This window comes from Stigmatopora argus, chromosome 20, assembly GCF_051989625.1.
Source record: "Stigmatopora argus isolate UIUO_Sarg chromosome 20, RoL_Sarg_1.0, whole genome shotgun sequence".
NCBI classification, from domain to species: Eukaryota; Metazoa; Chordata; class Actinopteri; order Syngnathiformes; family Syngnathidae; genus Stigmatopora; species Stigmatopora argus.
Window position 1 is genome coordinate 6,817,621 of NC_135406.1, and position 18,976 is coordinate 6,836,596.

General features: G+C 41.7%; 1 protein-coding gene and 1 pseudogene across 3 annotated transcripts in view; both read right to left on the reverse strand.

Annotated features, from left to right (window-relative positions):
- Window positions 1–18,976, reverse strand: part of LOC144065907 (uncharacterized) — a 215,196-nt pseudogene that overhangs the window by 191,785 nt on the left and 4,435 nt on the right. The gene's annotated exons all lie outside the window — the stretch shown is intronic.
- LOC144065889 (uncharacterized) overlaps window positions 14,444–18,976 on the reverse strand; it is a 70,830-nt gene continuing 66,297 nt past the window's right edge. Inside the window, exons 2-3 of one of the 2 annotated variants that reach the window (XM_077589115.1) lie at window positions 16,265–17,203; window positions 14,444–15,928 (exon numbers count right to left, since the gene is read on the reverse strand). In XM_077589115.1, coding sequence (XP_077445241.1) covers window positions 15,171–15,928; window positions 16,265–17,203 — 1,697 coding nt within the window. In that variant the 3' untranslated portion in view covers window positions 14,444–15,170. Of the gene's footprint in view, window positions 17,204–18,487; window positions 18,556–18,976 lie in introns of those variants that run through there. The other variant, XM_077589114.1, reaches the window with a different exon arrangement.

Consider the following 18,976-nt stretch of genomic DNA (forward strand, 5'->3'; position numbering starts at 1 on the left):
GTATGTATGTATATGTACATGCTTTGTTTACCTCACTAAATGGATGCCCATATTTCATACCCTCTGTCATTTTTATGTCCTTCGTTGCGGGGGATGCTGGAGCCTATCCCAGCTGACTTCGTCCCAGACGCAGGGGACACCCTGAATCGGTGGCCAGCCCATTGCAGGGCATAAGGAGACAGACAACCACGCACACTCATACCTAGGGGCAATTTAGAGTGTCCAGTCAGCCTACAATGCATGGCTTTGGAATGTGGGAGGAAACCAGAGTACCCGGAGAAAATCCACACAGGCCGGGAAAGATCATGCAAACTCCACACAGTTGGACTGAGCTGTTTTGAACCCTGGACCCCAGAGCTGTGCGGCCGACATGCTAACCACTTGCGCTGCCGGGCCTCCCCTTTGTTGTTTATCCTTTATTATTGGTCTTATCTTTCATTTATGTGCGAAAATGAATTGCTGAAATAGAAATATATTCACAATTAGATAAATAGAGGAGAGACTTTAAATGAGGATTATATAACAAGGGCTCTAACATGTGTATTTGACCTTGCGTTGGTGTGTGTTCATTATACAAATCCATTTGACAATGAGATGATGACCATTATGTTGGCCAACATACAATACTTTCAGCCATTGATCGATTCTCTGAGTGGGATAGCACCAGTTAGGAAAGTTATTTTTTAACAGCTGAATCTTTTTAGAATTTTTCAATTTGTCATTTCTCTCTCGCTCTCTCTGATTATTGTGTGGTGATAAATAAGTTATGTTTTTGAGAAACAATGCCAGCTGTTCATGCAGTCTCTCTTTCACATGTACAGTATTGTGAATCATTTAAAAACAGCAGAAGATAACAGACTTTTGTCTTTATGAAGGAATATTTTACCCACAGCAATTCCGTGTCTTGCATCAAGAAGTTAGTTTATTCACATCATAAAATAAGTTTTACATATGGATGTATTATTTGTGGAATTTTTGGTTCCTTTGAACACCCTTCATTTCATACTAGGAACTGAATGAGACTGTATTTCTGAGTTATGGGCAAAGCTCCTAACCTGTTGACGTAAGGCAGCTTTAGCATTTTCATAACTGGATGACTGAGCTATCATATAAGTAACAAATTACAGAAAACAGCAGAAACACAGTATACAGTGCCATGAAAAAGTATTTGCCCACTTCCTGATTTCTGTGTTTTTTGCATATTTATCACACACAAAGGGTCAGACAATCCAATCAATTTTCGTATGACACAGAGTCAACCCAAAGAGAGCGAAAATGCAGTTTCTAAATGAGCTCATCTCATCTCATTTTCTGAACTGCTTTATCCTCATTAGGGTCGCGGGGGGTGCTGGAGCCTATCCCAGCAGACTCCGTAAGGCAGCTTTAGTATTTTCATAACTGGATGTGAACCGGGCCAGAGGCAGGGCACAAGGAGACGGACAACCACGCACACTCACACCCATACTTATGGGCAATTTAGTGTCAAATTAGCCTACCATAGTACATGTTTTTGGAATGTGGGAGGAAACCGGAGTACCCGGAGGAAACCCACGCAATACTGGGGGGACATACGAAACCCACACAGGAAGGTCCGAACCTGGGGTCTCACGCTCGGTCTCAGAATTGTGAGGCCGATGTGTTAATCACTCAGCCGGCGCCATGTTCATTGCTTTGTTAGGAAAGAGCTTCCACATTTTGCACAAAGCCAAACACACTTAATTGTCTGCAATGTATTGTAATTAAGATGTGAGTTGCTTGAACTAACCTGGGATACCTATGATAACAAATCTGGTTGCATGTGCACTAGTACTTGAATGGAGCCACAAACTAATTTGATAATTAAGTTTTCAGATTAAAAGACAAGGAGAGATGTGTTTAGCAAACAAATTCTTTCATCTTTTCCAAGAACGACGGCACATATGACTTTCAATCCCATTAGAAATCCGACATGCACCAAAGCGTTTCAAAGCCTCAGTGAGTCACTAACTTGGCATAAAAGCAGGCCATTGAAAAACACTTCAAACCATACATGCATTGAACAGAAAAAGTCGACCAGTATATTGGTTTGAGCAATATTTAAATTTTTTTACCACAATAAGTGTTTTGCATTGTTACTAAATAAAACATCCATTCAGTCATCATCCGCACCGCGTTCCCTCACAAGGTTTGCTGGACCCTATCCCAGCTGACTTCAGGGCGAAAGGCAGACTACACTGTGGACCAGGGGTAGGGAACCTATGGCTCGGGAGCCACATATGGCTCTTTTGATGGGTGCATATGGCTCTCCGCTAACCTGTGAGGTAAACTATGGAGCGTCTTATAATCAAACTTTTTTTTCATAACACTTTTCTGCATGGATATTCTAATTGATTAGCAACAATGTAATGTTAAGTTAATCCTTAGGTATCTCCAAATTCAGCTTTCAATAAAAAGGCATCTGTAGTCACATCTCCATTAAATTCTTGCAAGAAGAGAATACATCCACCCGCGTGTCCGGTCAAGATCATTCTAACAACTCGAAGTCCCTTTTGCTAATTTATTCATAAGATTTTAACACCATGCCCCACAGAAGTCTAAACATTCGTAGAGTCTCACAACAATTTTGCACAGTTATCAAAACAATTGTAGGTCCTGTCGAATCTTCCCAAGCGCGTTTCGATGCGAACCATTCAGTGAAGAGGTGCTTCCCAAAACAGTCCATGGTTCCCAAGAGCGCTTGTTGTGAGACCATCTTCCGAAGCCGAAAACAGTCTTCAGTTCCCAAGAGCACCTGTCGTGAGTCCTCCGAAGCCGAAAACAGTTCGCAGTTCCCAAGAGCAATTGTTTTGAGACCTCTCCATGCCCATGGCCATTCCCTGTCCTCTTGATGTGAACCACAGTCCTTACTTTAGCAAGGCATGCATTAAAATGGCTTTTATTAATGCCAATAACTCTAACATAAAAGCACAGCGTTCAACACACATATATATATATATATATATATATATATATTGTTTAATATTGTTACACATTCAGGATGAGCATTACTATTCCTAATAAGCAAATATATTGATTAATATAGTAAGCATGTTTATAATAAGGCTTTCTATTCCTAAATAAGCATTGCAAACACATTTATAATAATGATTACTCCAACATGTAACAATGTTGTCAAAAGACTTTTTGTACTTTAAAAGTCGTAAAGTGACTAAAAATTGTACACATTTTCATGTATGTTGACTTATAAATTCGGAGCACGGCACTCAAGGATTAACATTTAAAAAAAATATCAATTGTTTATCCCTCTTTCCATCAAAAAGGTTCCCGACCCCTGCCCTAGACTGTATACTTGTATTCATTTACTGAACCGCTGAACCTCACAAAGATCCCGGGGGGATGCTGGACCCTATCCCAGGTAACTACGGGCACTAGGCATGGGACACCCTGAATCGGTGGCCAGCCAATCGCAGGGCACAAGGGGGCTGACAACCATTTGCCATGGGATCGAACCCTCAACCCCAGAACTGTGAGGCCGACGCACTAACCACCTCGAGGTGTCCCCTGCGTTGTGCTCAAAGTCCTCTGAGATAGGCTCTAGCACCCACTGTATAGTAAAGTATATATATATATATATATATATATATATATCAGTGGCGGGCGGTGCATTTTCTGGTAGCGCCTTCAACGTATCAATCCAACCCTCAAAAACTATTTTATGGCTGTAAAACCTCTACTGCAGCTACAGCTGCGACACATAAAAAATAATCAATAAATTAATGCACAAAAATGGGGTAAAATCCACTTCCTAGCAGCATTTCATGATTAAATACAAATACTGGAGCTTTTCAGACATTAAAACCAGGCCAGGGGGTGATTTTCCCGGGAAAAGACAAAGATGAACGTCAATGGCGTACGGGCAAACATTGCCCGAAAATGGGGTAAAATCCAGCCCAAAACAGCATTTATTGATTAAATACAAATACTGGAGCTTTTTAGACATCAGAACCGGACCCGGAGTATCATTTCCCCGGTAAAAAGACAGCGATGAACGTCGATACGTCCATACGTGAAATGACAAAAATGCACTAAAATTAGGTAAAATCCACTTGTTGGATCTAATCGATTAACATTCAATAACTTCGAATTAGAGGAAGCACACAGAGTCGGCCATGATGAGTTTTTAACTAGCTTCAGCTGAAGGAGGAAGTCAGAGTAGCCAGCGCCAAAAGATGCACTCACCTCTTAGCGTAGCCAGTTTGAGATTCCTGCTCCCTCCAGCAGAGTCTGCTAGTTTTATTGAACAAAGGTCATGTGACATAGGTACAAACTATAGGCGGGAAAATGTGAACAAAGAAAAGGGTGGGTCATGGTAGATGATGCGCCCCCAACTCATAGGTGTCACGGACGGAAATTTCCGCTAGCCCATGCAAAATTCTATTCTAGTGACTACACTAAATAAACCTATTGACTAGTAAAAAGCATAAGAATACATTTCATACTCCACATTTCCCCCTGTAGTTACTTTGAAAGAATTTTCTTCAAACACATAAATTCATATCCCTCCTATCCAGGTTCTAGAATACAAATATCATCAACAGTTACTTATCAAGGGGTATGGAAAATAATAAAATCACTTGTCAAGGCAAAGGCGAAAAACTCGAGGTATTTAGCGTCATTCGAGAAAAATTCCTCTGCGTCCCTCTTAATGAGCGAACACAATTTTTAAGTCAAGACAAGTACAATTACCCGGACGACTCGACATCGTGGGACCCGTCACACTTCGAAAGAGTGCGAGAATCTCCAATATGGTCTGCCATGCGGTGATACTGTATGTCACTGTAAGCTACCAGCGTGTGCTGGATAGTATTTCGAATCATAGCTTTCATACATGGGATTACACACATAGAAAAAATACAGAACAGAAACATAATCGCAAGTAAGGGGGTTGCAATCTTAACCAGAATTGAGAACCATGACCCGGATAAAAACCACGACCATAATGATGCACCTACGGCTGAGTGATCCTGGGCCATGGTGTTGGCTAAGGCTTTCATTTCAGCTATGGCACGAGTAATATTACCTTCGTCACCGGTTTCATCTGGGATAAAAGTGCAACAGTGTTCTCCGACTATGGCACACACACCTCCATCCTTGGCTGTTATCAAATCCAAAACCATTCGATCCTGCAACTCCATTTCTCTAAGGGCTTTTAATTCATCTGCTATGCCCTGTAGGGCCTTGACGGTTTGGTTAATGAACAGTCCCATACGATAATTCAATGTCTCTACACGGAGCATAAGTTTACCCACTCCAAGCTGGGGAAGTAGTGACAATATGATTTTTTGGGGGGTGGACCACAACTTATGGTCGTCAGGAACATCACTGCCCCAAATTGAGTCATGTGGTTTGAATTGCGCTGTTATTGATCTCTTATCTCTTTCGTCAAAGTTTCCTCTCACTCTGGAAAAGTTGTGTCCCAGACTTATGATGAACGCTCTTTTTGTCTCGGCTCCATTCAGGTGGAAAGTTTGTCTCAATTGTTCAAAATTATTGGACCATTCAGTCGGGTTCTTGATTGGCTTTCCCAGCCCTTTGCATGCTTCGGTGTAATCGGACTCGGTCCATGGACGGTGGACGAGAATGGTTCGATTGTGATCTCCGTTCACCTGAAAGTGTGGATTAGCCACTTCAACCATGGGATATATCTGACCTGGTGGTGCCCATAGTGGTGGGTTAGGGTGAGGTCCTTGGAACGCCACCAGAGAAGGGTAGAGTTGTCCCTCTTCCCTTCTTTCTTTTTGTGCTCTCGTCTGCATCTGTGGGGAGACAATCGGACCCAAGTGATTCAGGTTCATACCTGCAGTGGCATTTGCGTGCTCTGGTTCCTCTCTTCTGGCTCCATCTTGTGGTAGTCCTCCTTGCCAGCGACTTTGTTCAGCTTGTGCTCCTTGGTTAGGTGTGAACGGGGCAGTAGACTCCATGGGCGACCCCCCTCTATTTGTTTGCAATGGGTGTGCGTGGCTTGGCGGGTGAGGGGTGTCAAAATCTGTGAAGGGGGGCTGGCCGTAAAGTGGGCTTCTTGCCATTGTTTCTTCACCAGGCCTAACATCAATCACAGCGGCCATGGTATTTCTTTGTTCTGCCTTTTTTATTTTCTTCTTAATCCTTTGTTCTTCTCGTTTTGCAGCTTGTTCTATCCATACTTTAATATCTTCCAGCTGTTTACCTATTTTTTCTTGCTTCTTCCCTTTGTTTACAGCCTTTTTTACTTCTAAGCTCCTTTGAATAGCTTGCAATGGCTCTAATAACAATTAGCCCCCCCCCCCCATGTGCTTTGTCCTTTTTGGTCCATTCTTCTATATGACCACAATGACCAGGAAAATGTTTCAACATGAATTTGACATCAGTTGGATATTCTTTGCTGTTCCCCGAGCCCATCTTGGATGCTTTTTTCTTCTCGCTCCTGTTTGAACGTTTTTCAAATATGTTACGCTATTAATATATTTACCGCGATATTTTACGGCGATTCTCTAGGGGCGCCCCATCTAATGTATTATCTCTTTAATACTTATTTTTATTATCCTATTTATCCGTCTACGTTGTCTTTTTAACCGTTACTTTTAAATCCCCTCTATTCACGAGCGCGTCCCGAGCGCGTCCCGAGCGCGTATCGGCGTACTTTCGGTTCTTAACAAACGCTTCCGGTTTATATAATAGTATTATACTTTTTAATCGAGCGCTTTCTTACTCATCGGGTGCAGTATTTTTTGAAGTTTTATTTTTAACAATCTCCAGGAATCCTTTAACGAGGGACTATTTCACCCCCTAGGTTAAAGCCGCGTCACCAGCTTGCCTTACGAACGTAACTTATGGCCGAAGTGTACGTCCGCCGCATACCTTGTGTATTACCTTCTTTTTTGACATACATACTCCCCAACGATATGCATTTATCCCCGATTTATGAGGCGTTTTTCTTCGACTTTCTCACGATTGGAAAAACGGGATTCCCACCAGACTTGTCCTAAATATTAATTTTAAACAGCCCCTTACCGTCTCTGTGCCTCCTCCTTTTCGATGGGGGTTCGTTCTTCAAACGGGCCACGATCAACCGAAATGCCCTCTCTTTTAAAGTAAGAGTAGCTGACGTCAGTATTCTCGGCTTTCAGTCCACCGTGGTCCGAAAATTCAGAAATGAATCTCCCGGGTTTCTAAGGCACCAGAAAATGTTGGATCTAATCGATTAACATTCAATAACTTCGAATTAGAGGAAGCACACAGAGTCGGCCATGATGAGTTTTTAACTAGCTTCAGCTGAAGGAGGAAGTCAGAGTAGCCAGCGCCAAAAGATGCACTCACCTCTTAGCGTAGCCAGTTTGAGATTCCTGCTCCCTCCAGCAGAGTCTGCCAGTTTTATTGAACAAAGGTCATGTGACATAGGTACAAACTATAGGCGGGAAAATGTGAACAAAGAAAAGGGTGGGTCATGGTAGATGATGCGCCCCCAACTCATAGGTGTCACGGACGGAAATTTCCGCTAGCCCATGCAAAATTCTATTCTAGTGACTACACTAAATAAACCTATTGACTAGTAAAAAGCATAAGAATACATTTCATACTCCACACAACTTCCTAGCATCATTTATTGATTGAATACAAATACTGGAGCTTTTGAGATATCAGAACTTGGCCCAAAATTGAAATATTATTTAGGAATATAGCCATATTTGTAATTATACTCACCAAAAATTCTTTTTAACTGTACACAATATCCATCCTCCTTTCTTTCTTCCTTCTTTCCTATCGCCATCGAAGCTAATGAAGAAAGTCGAGCCTGTCCTGTCATATTTCCGGCATAGTCCGTTTTGAAAATAGCATTAAATGAACACAACAATATACTATTTGCTTGTGGAGCTAAGTTAGCGCGCTGAAAGTGCCCTGTAATAACTTTGCAGGTTATATAACTGCTAATATATCCATAACAGTAATAGACGGCGGAGCCCAGGGTAAAACACGTGTAGCTCTTTATTGCCACTCTCCAACAACACACACACTCACAAACCGGACACACAACACTACTACTTCCGGGTTACGCTGTGCTACCCCACGGCTCCAGGGGCGTGGTTAAACACTCTTCCATAACCCGAGGCAACTATCATTATCAATATATTACACTCCTCCCCCTTTAACTATGAAGTTCCTATTTAGACTTAGCACTCAACTCCAACAATTATCTTTGCCTCATTAACTTTTTATAATTTTACTTCTCAACTTGTAACTAAATTATTACTGCTAACACAACCATTAGACTCAATATTCCAGTCTTTGACATTTCAATCTCAGGAACTCTTTTCACATTTTTGTATGAACAGGAACTCTTTTATTTTAGGAACGACGTTCCTCACAACTGACCGATCACAAATTCAGTCGCTTCGGAGGTGCTCTATCTCTCACTGGGTACCTGCGCCCACACACCTCTGGGGAACTGACTGCTCGGTTGTCAGGTGTAACTGTCTTGTCACAGGCCACTGAGCCTGGCGAAGATGTTACACGTGTCTCTTCAGGTGAGTACGGGCTACCACCTACTGCTCCAGGTGTGCCTTTCCCCCCCACATCTGCGTGAACCACCACAGGGTACTTGTTTGTGATGTCCAGCTGCTCATCCGGAAGCTCCAATGTCTCTGGTCTGGACGGTTGGTTGTACAGCAGATGATCAATGTGGATCGAGCGTCGGCTCACACCATTCCACACCAGGTAGGTGACTGGTCCGAGTCTCTTTTCCACTGTTCCTTTTGTCCACCTCTCCTTCCCTCCACGGAAATTCCGGATCAGAACTGAGTCACCCTCAGACAGATGTCTCAGCTTGGAGGTGGTTCTATCATGATAGTGTTTCTGCTTCTCTTGTTTTGCTTCCACCACTCGAGCGAGATCTGGTTTCAGTAAGCTGAACCTGGTCCTGATTTTACGTTTTAAAAACAGTTCCGCTGGTGCACATCCTGTAACAGTGTGCGGTGTACTCCTGTATGCTATCAGGAAGTTAGCTAGCCTGTGCTGCATAGTTATTGTGACCTTTTGTTTCTACTCCTCGAGTACTTGTTTCAGCAGTGATGCTTTCACTGTCTGAACTGCTCGCTCTGCCGCTCCATTGGAAGCGGGATGGTAAGCTGGTACCAAAGTTTGTTTTATTCCGTTGCTCAGCAGGAATGTCTTGTACTCCTGCGAAGTGAATTGAGGTCCGTTGTCAGAAACAATCTCCTCAGGAAGCCCGTAGGAAGCAAAAATATTCCGCAACGCCTCAATCATTTTGGTTGCTGTGGTTGTTGCCATGGCGATGACCTCCAGCCATTTTGAATGACTGTCCACTAGTACTAAAAAGTGGTGTTGGTCTTTCTCTGCAAAGTCAATATGTATTCTCTGCCAAACTCTAGTCGGCCATTTCCAGACGTGTAGAGGTGCGGTTGCAGGTAGTTTCCTCACACTCTGACAGGCGTCACATTGTTGTACTGTATGTTCTATGTCACTGTCCAACTGCGGCCACCACAAATAGCTCCTGGCCAAGGCCTTCATCCTGCACCCTCCCGGGTGTCCTAGGTGAAGATCATGCAGTAGTCGCTCTCGGTGTGCTGGTGGAATGATAACTCGAATTCCCCACAATATGCAGCCTTGTTCCACCGACAGTTCATTTTTCCTGAAAAAGTATGGTTTCAGTCTCTCGTCCTTGTTTTGACTTGGCCATCCAGACCGAGTCAGCTCCAGTACTTTGCATAGGACTGGGTCCTTGAGAGTGCTCTGTGCAATCTCTGTAGCTTGCACGGGAAGCTCATCTACTACTGAGAAATAGAAGATGCTGTTTTCCTCCGCGGTGTTATCCTTCCCCTTCCCGGGCAGTTTAGATAACGCATGTGCGTTGGCATTTTCTGCTGACGTTCTGTACTCTATACTGTAGTCACTTCCTCCGTCTTCATCTTCCTCTCCAAAGTCGTTGTCTTGGTCATCACGACCAAAGTCATCTGCTGAATCATTTTTGGTTTTGGGGAGTTTTTCCTCGGAGTCCTCACTTTCATCCTGTGAATCCTTGGAGCGCTTGTGCTTTTGCTCACGGGGTACTGCACGCACTTTCTTGGGCTTTGAGTCACCATACTCCTCATCTGCATCGTTACCGCCCCTTGCTGGTATAACTGAGAAGATGCGTGCCCAGTCCAGTTTGAAGTCCCTGAGCCAGTTACGGCCAAGTAGCGCTGGTCTGTCACCTTTTACGATCACTAATGGTAGCTCCCCACTCTGGGTCCCATATTTTACCTTGGCCGTCACTTGTCCCATCAAAGGAATGTTCTCTCCGGAAAAAGTTGACAGCTGCACTTTACTTACTTCCAAAAGCAGATGAGAGAGATGCTTCTTATACACAATTTCTGAAACCAGTGTTACAGCTGCTCCTGTGTCCAGTTGCATCTCGAGAGGAGTTCCTTCTAATATGACCTGTACTGTCATTTCCTTCCTCCAATTCCCGACAGCATTTGTGGGATACACGGCATTCAAGCGATATGACTCCCACAGTTCATCATCCGCATTTCCTGTTGTCTCATTTTTATTTCCTTTTACATACTGCGTGTGTCCTTGCCAATTTTTAGTTTTACACATCCTTGCTATGTGTCCTACTTTTGAACACTTGTAACATGTCTCTCCTTTATACCTGCATTCATGAGCGGCGTGGTTGCTTAGTCCACATCTGTAACAGGGTTGGTGATTTTCTCTTCTCTGTGGTCTGAATTTTCCACTTGTGGTTTTACTTTTCCAATCGCTGGTGGCTGGTTGGTATTTCCATGCACTTTTGCTTGTCTTTTCCTGGTCAATCTTATTTAATGTGGCAGGTTCTTCCATTTTGCTAGCGAACTCCAACGTACTCTTTGATGTTATCTCCATGGACAACGACAGTTCACATGTTTTTTTAAATGTTAGATCTTGCTCCGTGAGTAATCTTCTCTGAATAGCTTCCACTCTCAATCCACAAACAAATCTGTCTCTCATTGCTTCATCCAACTGGAGACCAAATTCGCAGTGGCTGGATAGCTGCTTCAACGCCACGATATAATCCGACACAGACTCGTTCTCTCTCTGATTCCTCTTTTGAAACTTGAATCGCTCCGCGATCACCAGCGGTTTCGGGTTGTAATGAGATGCTAATCTTCCACTTAGCACCTCATATGAGAGGCTACTAGGCTTCTCTGGTATGCAAAGTTGTTTTAGCAATCCGTAAGCCTCTGCACCAATTATAGACAGGAACACGTTGGTTTTTTTACCTTCCTCCACTTCGTTGATGAAGGTAAAAAAAGCCTGTAACAGGCTTGCTAGCTTCGGAGTTGACCGCCCTTTCTTAATGATGGGCCAATATTTCTTAATTTTTTTTCTGGAAAAGTCCGTCTGGAAAATAGCTTTGTGAGCAAACAGAATCTATTTGTTTTTGCTTCTGTTGGCCATAGTGGGTGGAGTTTGCGATCTCGGCTGCCTCGGTACTGCTTTGGCCCGCCTACTAGCCAATCATAGTTTGTGAAAGCAATGACATGTCCCAGCCAGTAAAATGCTAACGCCTATGAAAAATCATTGTGGGGTTGCCAACTCGAAATCTGATTGGTTAAAAGCAACAGTCTAGTTTAATGCAGCAGAGCCCGCAAGAACTGATTGTGCAGGCTTTGAGGCAGATCTGATCTGGCAACAAATAATGGCTGAAATGTGATTGGTTAAATGCTTCAATATGAAAACACACATCTGGAAGCAGTGCAACCAGGGGGAAAAGCAATGAAAGGAAGCTAACAGACCATTTGGAATAATACGTACGTATTGGTGGACAAAATATAATATGATTCAGATATTTCTTAGGCCAGCAGAGAAGGCCTTGAAGGCCCTGACGGCCCGCCACTGATATATATATATATAGATATAGATATAGATATAGATATAGATATAAATCTATATATATATATATATATATATATATATATATATAGATATAGATATAGATATAGATATATAGATATATATATATACCAGTGGCGGTCGGTGCATTTTCTGGTAGCGCCTTCAACGTATCAATCCAACCCTCAAAAACTATTTTATGGCTATAAAACCGCTACTGCAGCTACAGCTGCGACACATAAAAATTAATCAATAAATTAATGCACAAAAATGGGGTAAAATCCACTTCCTAGCAGCATTTCATGATTAAATACAAATACTGGAGCTTTTCAGACATTAAAAGCAGGCCTGGGGGGTGATTTTCCCGGGAAAAGACAGCGATGAACGTCAATGGCGTACGGGCAAACATTGTCAGAAAATGGGGTAAAATCCAGCCAAAAACAGCATTTATTGATTAAATACAAATACTGGAGCTTTTTAGACATCAGAACTGGGCCCGGAGTATCATTTCCCCGGTAAAAAGACAGCGATGAAGGCCGATACGTCCATACGTGAAATGACAAAAAATGCACTAAAATTAGGTAAAATCCACTTCCTAGCATCATTTATTGATTGAATACAAATACTGGCGCTTTTGAGACATTACAACCAGGCCAGGGGGGTGATTTTTCCCGGGAAAAGACAGCGATGGACGTCAATGGTGAAACGCCAAAAATTAAACTGGGGTAAAATCCACTTCCTAGTAGCATTTTGTGATTAAATACAAACAGTGGAGCTTAAAAACTAACACTGGAGCTTTTCAGATATCAGAACTTGGCCCACAATTGAAATATTATTTAGGAATATGGCCATATTTTACTCACCGAAAATCCTTTTTACACAATATCCATCCTCCTTTCTTTCTTCCTTCTTTTCTATCGCCATCGAAGCTAATGCTGAAAGTCGAGCCTGTCCTGTCGTATTTCTGGCATAGTCCGTTTTGAAAATGGCTTTAAATCAAAACAACAATATACTATTTGTTTGTGGAGCTAAGTTAGCACACTGAAAGTGCCGCACACACCATATTCCCGGCTGTAACAGGCTTGCTAGCTTCGGAGTTGACCGCCCTTTCTTAATGATGTCCATTTTAATTCTGGAAAAGTCCGTCTGGAAAATGGCTTTGTGAGAGAAATCTGCAACAGAATTCATTTGTTTTTGCCACTGTCGGCCATGTGGGTGGAGTTTGCGATCTCTGGCTGCTTTGGCCCGCCTACTAGCCAATCCTAGTTTGTGAAAGCAATGACATGTCCCAGCCAGCAAAATGCTAACGCCTATGAAAAATCATTGTGGGGTTGCCAACTCGAAATCTGATTGGTTAAAAGCAACAGTCTAGTTCAGGGGTCGGGAACCTTTTTGACGAAGAGAGCCATAAACAATTCATATTTTCAAACATTATTCCTTGAGAGCCATACTAAGAATTTAAAAGTAAAAATACATGAAATGTGTGCAATTTATTAATCATTTCACCACTTTGGAAGTAAAAAAAAAATCTCTGAATTCTTTTGAGTACATTTTTTCAACTGTTGCTAATCAATGAGTATCAATCAGAGTATGCATGCAGAAGAGTCTAATGAAGAAAATTATGATTAAAAAGGTGCTAGAGATCGGTGTCGGCGCCACATTGCCGGCGTGACGCTCCCATTGGTGTGTTCGGGACTTAGCTCTCTCACCAGCGGTTCCCATATTTTACCATAGGTTAGCGGAGAGCAATATACACCCATCAATAGAGCCACATATGGCTCCCGAGCCATAGGTTCCCTACCCCTGGTCTAGTTTAATGCAGCAGAGCCCGCAGAACTGATTGTGAAGGCTTTGAGGCAGATCTGATCTGGCAACAAATAATGGCTGAAATGTGATTGGTTAAATGCTTCAATATGAAAACACACATCTGGAAGCAGTGCAACCAGGGGGAAAAGCAATGTAAGGAAGCTAACAGACCATTTGGAATAATAAGTATTGGACAAAATATAATATGATTCAGATATTTCTTAGGCCAGCAGAGAAGGCCTTGAAGGCCCTGCCGGCCCGCCACTGATATTATATATATATATATATATATATATATATATATATATATATATATATATATATATATATATATATATATATATATATATATATATATATATATATATATAAATATAAATATAAATATTATATCTAAAATAGTCCGGCCCACATGAACTCGAGTTGACGTTAATGCACCCTTGGGCTTTTTGTATAACGTTTCCTGCAGTGATTTCTAACGTACACTAGGTGTAAGTATTCTGCGAAGCAGTAGGTCACTGTATGGAAACGACAAGTGATGCTCATAAACCCATCACTAGTAGTGTGTCAATACAATTATTACGGTATACATAAAGAGTTTTAATTAAAAACACAAAAAGCAAACTGAAAACCTGAGCCCAAAATAAAAAATTACACCCCAAAAAATTAAAATGAACAAAAAGCCGCAGGACGCAGTAAGGCATGGGTTAACGAGACATGGAAAACAGGTGGGTAACACAGGGGAGGCGACCACAGGCGAAAGCAATATACAATCACAACGATAAGTTTCAAGCCATCAATATTTTTATTCATACTAAGGATTATACATAAGAATATTGAGTATTATCTGTTTGTTCAACATTAAAATAAAATTAAAAAAACAATTCACATTTGACTTCATATACCGACTGCCAGGTCTATTTACATACAAATCAAATCAGTTTGGATAAATATGAAAAGCGAAAAGAACTACTCAAAAATAAACCCAAAGTCGGTTCTTATAGTTAAAAAAAGGAAAAGAATGTAGTTTACAAAGCTAATAGAAAATTCTGAAGATTAAATGAAATAAATCCTTGGCAACAAACTTAGTATTATGTATTATTAAGTATTTTTAACCAATGTGTTGAACCACAAATTGAGCAAAGAAAGGGCTTTTTGCCACTGCGGGTTGTTAAGTCTTCTTTTCAGGTTCCCTTCTGTCAAAATGTTGGAACATTAACTGCACCTGGAAAAGGTTTTTGAATTGTGTAGCTTTTTAATTGGGCTGTTGTAGCGAATCTGTGGCCAGAGACTGAGCAGGAAAACATTGTTCTCCAGTGTGGGTTAATAAGTGTTTTTTTAAGCTTCTCCTTTGGGAAAATGTTTGACCACAAACTGAACACGAAAATGGTTTTTCACCTGTGTGGGTTCTTGTGTGTATTTTTAAATCGTGCTTAAGAAAAAAGGCTTTACCACAAACTGAACACGAATATGGTTTTTCACGTGTGTGTTCTTGTGTGCCTTTTTAAGTTTCCCTTCTTTGTAAATCTTTCACCACAAACTGAGCATGAAAATGGTTTGTCACCTGGGTGTGTTCTTGTGTGTATTTTTAAGCTTCCTTTCTCTGTAAATCTTTTACCACAAACTGAGCAAGCAAATGGTTTTTCACCTGTGTGTGTTCTTGTGTGCATTTTTAAGCTTTGCTTGTGTGTAAATCTTTGACCACAAACTGAACACGAAAATGGTTTTTCACCTGTGTGGGTTCTTGTGTGTATTTGTAAAACGTGCTTATGAGAAAAGGCTTTACCACAAACTGAACACGAAAATGGTTTTTCACCAGTGTGGGTTCTTGCATGAATTGTTAAGTGTCCCTTCTGTGTGAATGTTTGACCACAAACTGAACACGAAAATGGTTTTTCACCAGTGTGGGTTCTTGTGTGGATTTTTAAGCTTCCTTTCTGTGTGAATCTTTGACCACAAACTGAACACGAAAATGGTTTTTCACTCGAGTGTGTTCTCGTGTGCATTTTTAAGATTCCCTTCTCTGTAAATCTTTTACCACAAACTGAACACGAAAATGGTTTTTCACCTGTGTGGGTTCTTGTGTGTATTTGTAAAACGTGCTTATGAGAAAAGGCTTTACCACAAACTGAGCATGAAAATGGTTTGTCACCTGGGTGCGTTCTTGTGTGTATTTTTAAGCTTCCTTTCTCTGTAAATCTTTTACCACAAACTGAGAAAGCAAATGGTTTTTCACCTGTGTGTGTTCTTGCATGACTATTTAAGCTTCCTTTCTGGGTAAATCTTTTACCACAAACTGAACACGAAAATGGTTTTTCACCAGTGTGGGTTCTTGTGTGTATTCGTAAAACTTGCTTATTAGAAAAGGCTTTACCGCAAACTGAACACGAAAATGGTTTTTCACCAGTGTGGGTTCTTGTGTGCCTTTTTAAGGTTTTCTTCTCTTTAAATCGTTTACCACAAACTGAACACGAAAATTGTTTTTCACCAGTGTGTGTTCTTGCATGAATATTTAAGTTTCTCTTGTGTGTAAATCTTTTACCACAAACTGAGCATGAAAATGGTTTGTCACCTGTGTGTGTTCTTGCATGACTATTTAAGTGTCCCTTCTCTGTAAATCTTTTACCACAAAATGTACATGAGAAGGGTTTCTCCCCAGTGTGGCTCCTCATATGTGTTTTCAAAGTAGACTTTTTCCCAAAGGTTTTTCCACACTGAGAGCATTTCCAGAGTTTGCCGTCCTTAAGACCTTCATTGTCATAAAGCAAGTCTTCGCTGTCTGATAACGGAGCAATTAAATTGTCTGCTTGCCCTTCTGCTGAGCTGCTGTTCGGAGTCTCCGCCCCTCTGCCGGCCACGCCCAGATCATCTTCGCTCTTGAAAGGCTCACCAGTTGACACGGTGACATCTTCTTCCTCCTTTTTGATTTGCTGTTGAGGGAACTCTGGCTCCTCCTCTTTAATTTGGGGTAATGTTAAGGTGTGTGCAGGCTCCGCCCCTCTGCTGGTCACGCCCAGATCCACTTCACTCTTGAAAGGCTCACCAGTTGACACGGTGACATCTTCTTCCTCCTTTTTGATTTGCTGTTGAGGGAACTCTGGCTCCTCCTCTTTAATTTGGGGTAATGTTAAGGTGTGTGCAGGCTCCGCCCCTCTGCTGGTCACGCCCAGATCCACTTCACTCTTGAAAGGCTCACCAGTTGACACGGTGACATCTTCTTCCTCCTTTTTGATTTGCTGTTGAGGGAACTCTGGCTCCTCCTCTTTAATTTGGGGTAACGTTAAGGTGTGTGAAGGCTCCGCCCCTCTGCTGGTCACGCCCAGATCCTCTTCCCTCTTCAGGAATTCACCAAATGACCAGGTGACATCATCTTCCTTCTTGATTGGAAGTCGCTCGTCTCTCATTTGTTGTTGAGGGAACTCTGGCCCCTCCTCTTTAATTTGGGGGAGCTCAAGTTCCTTTTTAAGGCCAACAGACTCTTTCCCATCAGGACCAAGATATTCTCTGAAACCTGCAAAGACACGAAAATAAATGATATGTTTCATAATCTGTCTATCCAAAGAGAAGTCCTTTAGGTTAGACTGGGAATGTAAAGTCTTATACTTATATCGGCGGTGGTTAGGCTCGTAACATGACATTAACTTCAAATTTAACTGAAATCAACTCAAATGACTATACACACCCACACATATTTGACCACCATCTCAATAAGCTCGTATCTCCAATTTGTTTCATTTCTCAAGGAAAAAAATTGCTCGGAAATTAGCTCGTTTCTCAAATTTCTCGTAAATTGGGACACTGGTATGTCAAGGTATTCCTGTAATATGCAGGCTGCCACAGCAAATGTTTAATTAACAAGCAATAATTATAGCACTTGCGGGTGACCCGCATTGTAATCAACAGTTTGAGGAAAACAGAGTTCACCTTCAAAATTAAAGTACAATTAAGAGCACACCTACACATTTCAATGTTTAAAAATGTTTTGTTTTATTAAACCAAAAGGATTCTTTAATCTCATCTCATTTTCTGAACCGCTTTATCCTCATCAGAGTCGGGGGGGTGCTGGAGCATATGCCAGCTGACTTTGGGCCAGAGGGGGGGGGCACCCTGAATTGTTGGCCAGCCAATCGCAGGGCACAACAAGACAGACAACAATTCACGCTCACACTCATACCTAGGAGCAATTTAGAGTGTCCAATCAGCCTACCATGTGTTTAGAATGTGGGAGGAAGCCGGAGTACCCGGAGAAAACCCACACACGTCAAAATAAAAAGGTTTTTTTTTTTTTTAAAAAGCCTTTCCATAAATGGTCATTTTTAAAGAAACTAATGCTTTACTTTACATGGTCTTTTTTATTATTAAAAAAAGCCTTACTATGCAAAGTCTATGCATGTCTTTGGAGTGTGGGAGGAAACCGCAGTACCTGGAGGAAACCCACGCAGGCCTGTGGAGAACATGAAAACTCCACAAAGGTGGACTTGACCTGGATTTGAACCGAGGACCCCAGAGCTGTGAGGCCGACGCGCTAACCACTCGCTCCTCTGGGCTGCTTTTTCACATTTTTAAGAACTTAAAATAAAATAAAAATAGTCAGTGCTGTGTCCTAGTAGCAAGCGGGAGACATGGGAGTTGCTCCCGCTTGAAAAATAATTTACAAAATAAAAAACATTTTTGCATTAAAAAATCTGCGATGTAGTGAAATGCTGAGGGATTGCAGCGCACAAAAATAGCACTTCTACAATTACCATTAAGCCTTAATGGTTTAGGAAATATATAGATATAAAAATGGACCCACCTTGTAGTCTGTGAAGGACAACTTTTGCATGCATTATTTTGCAAAATGTCGAGTTTTCCTCGTGGAACTTTGCTGGTCTTTTCCCATACGTAAATTCTGAAGGAGACGCCATTGATAGCTGCTAACTAGGCTAAGTTAAAGAGGGCGCAAAGCTTCAAAGTTCTTCGACGACTTGAAGAGTTGTTCCTTTGATATATGCTAACAGGCTGAGCTAAAGTAGCGCACAAAGCTTCAACGAGGTCTTGAAAATGATTTTGGCTGATATTTAAGGTCATAAAGTAGCTGAAGCTAGACACGACTGGGACCCATAGGTTAAGTTTGGTGGCGAAAACTGTGCATGCGTGGTGGCAGCGTCACTTCCTTCGATGCATTAAGTTTATAAATGTAAGAGAGTTGGACATAGGAAATAATTATTCTTCAAATTTTCTGACATGTGGTTTGAGCAAAAAAATGTTTGCGCAGGTTTGAATTTAATTGAAATTAAATTAA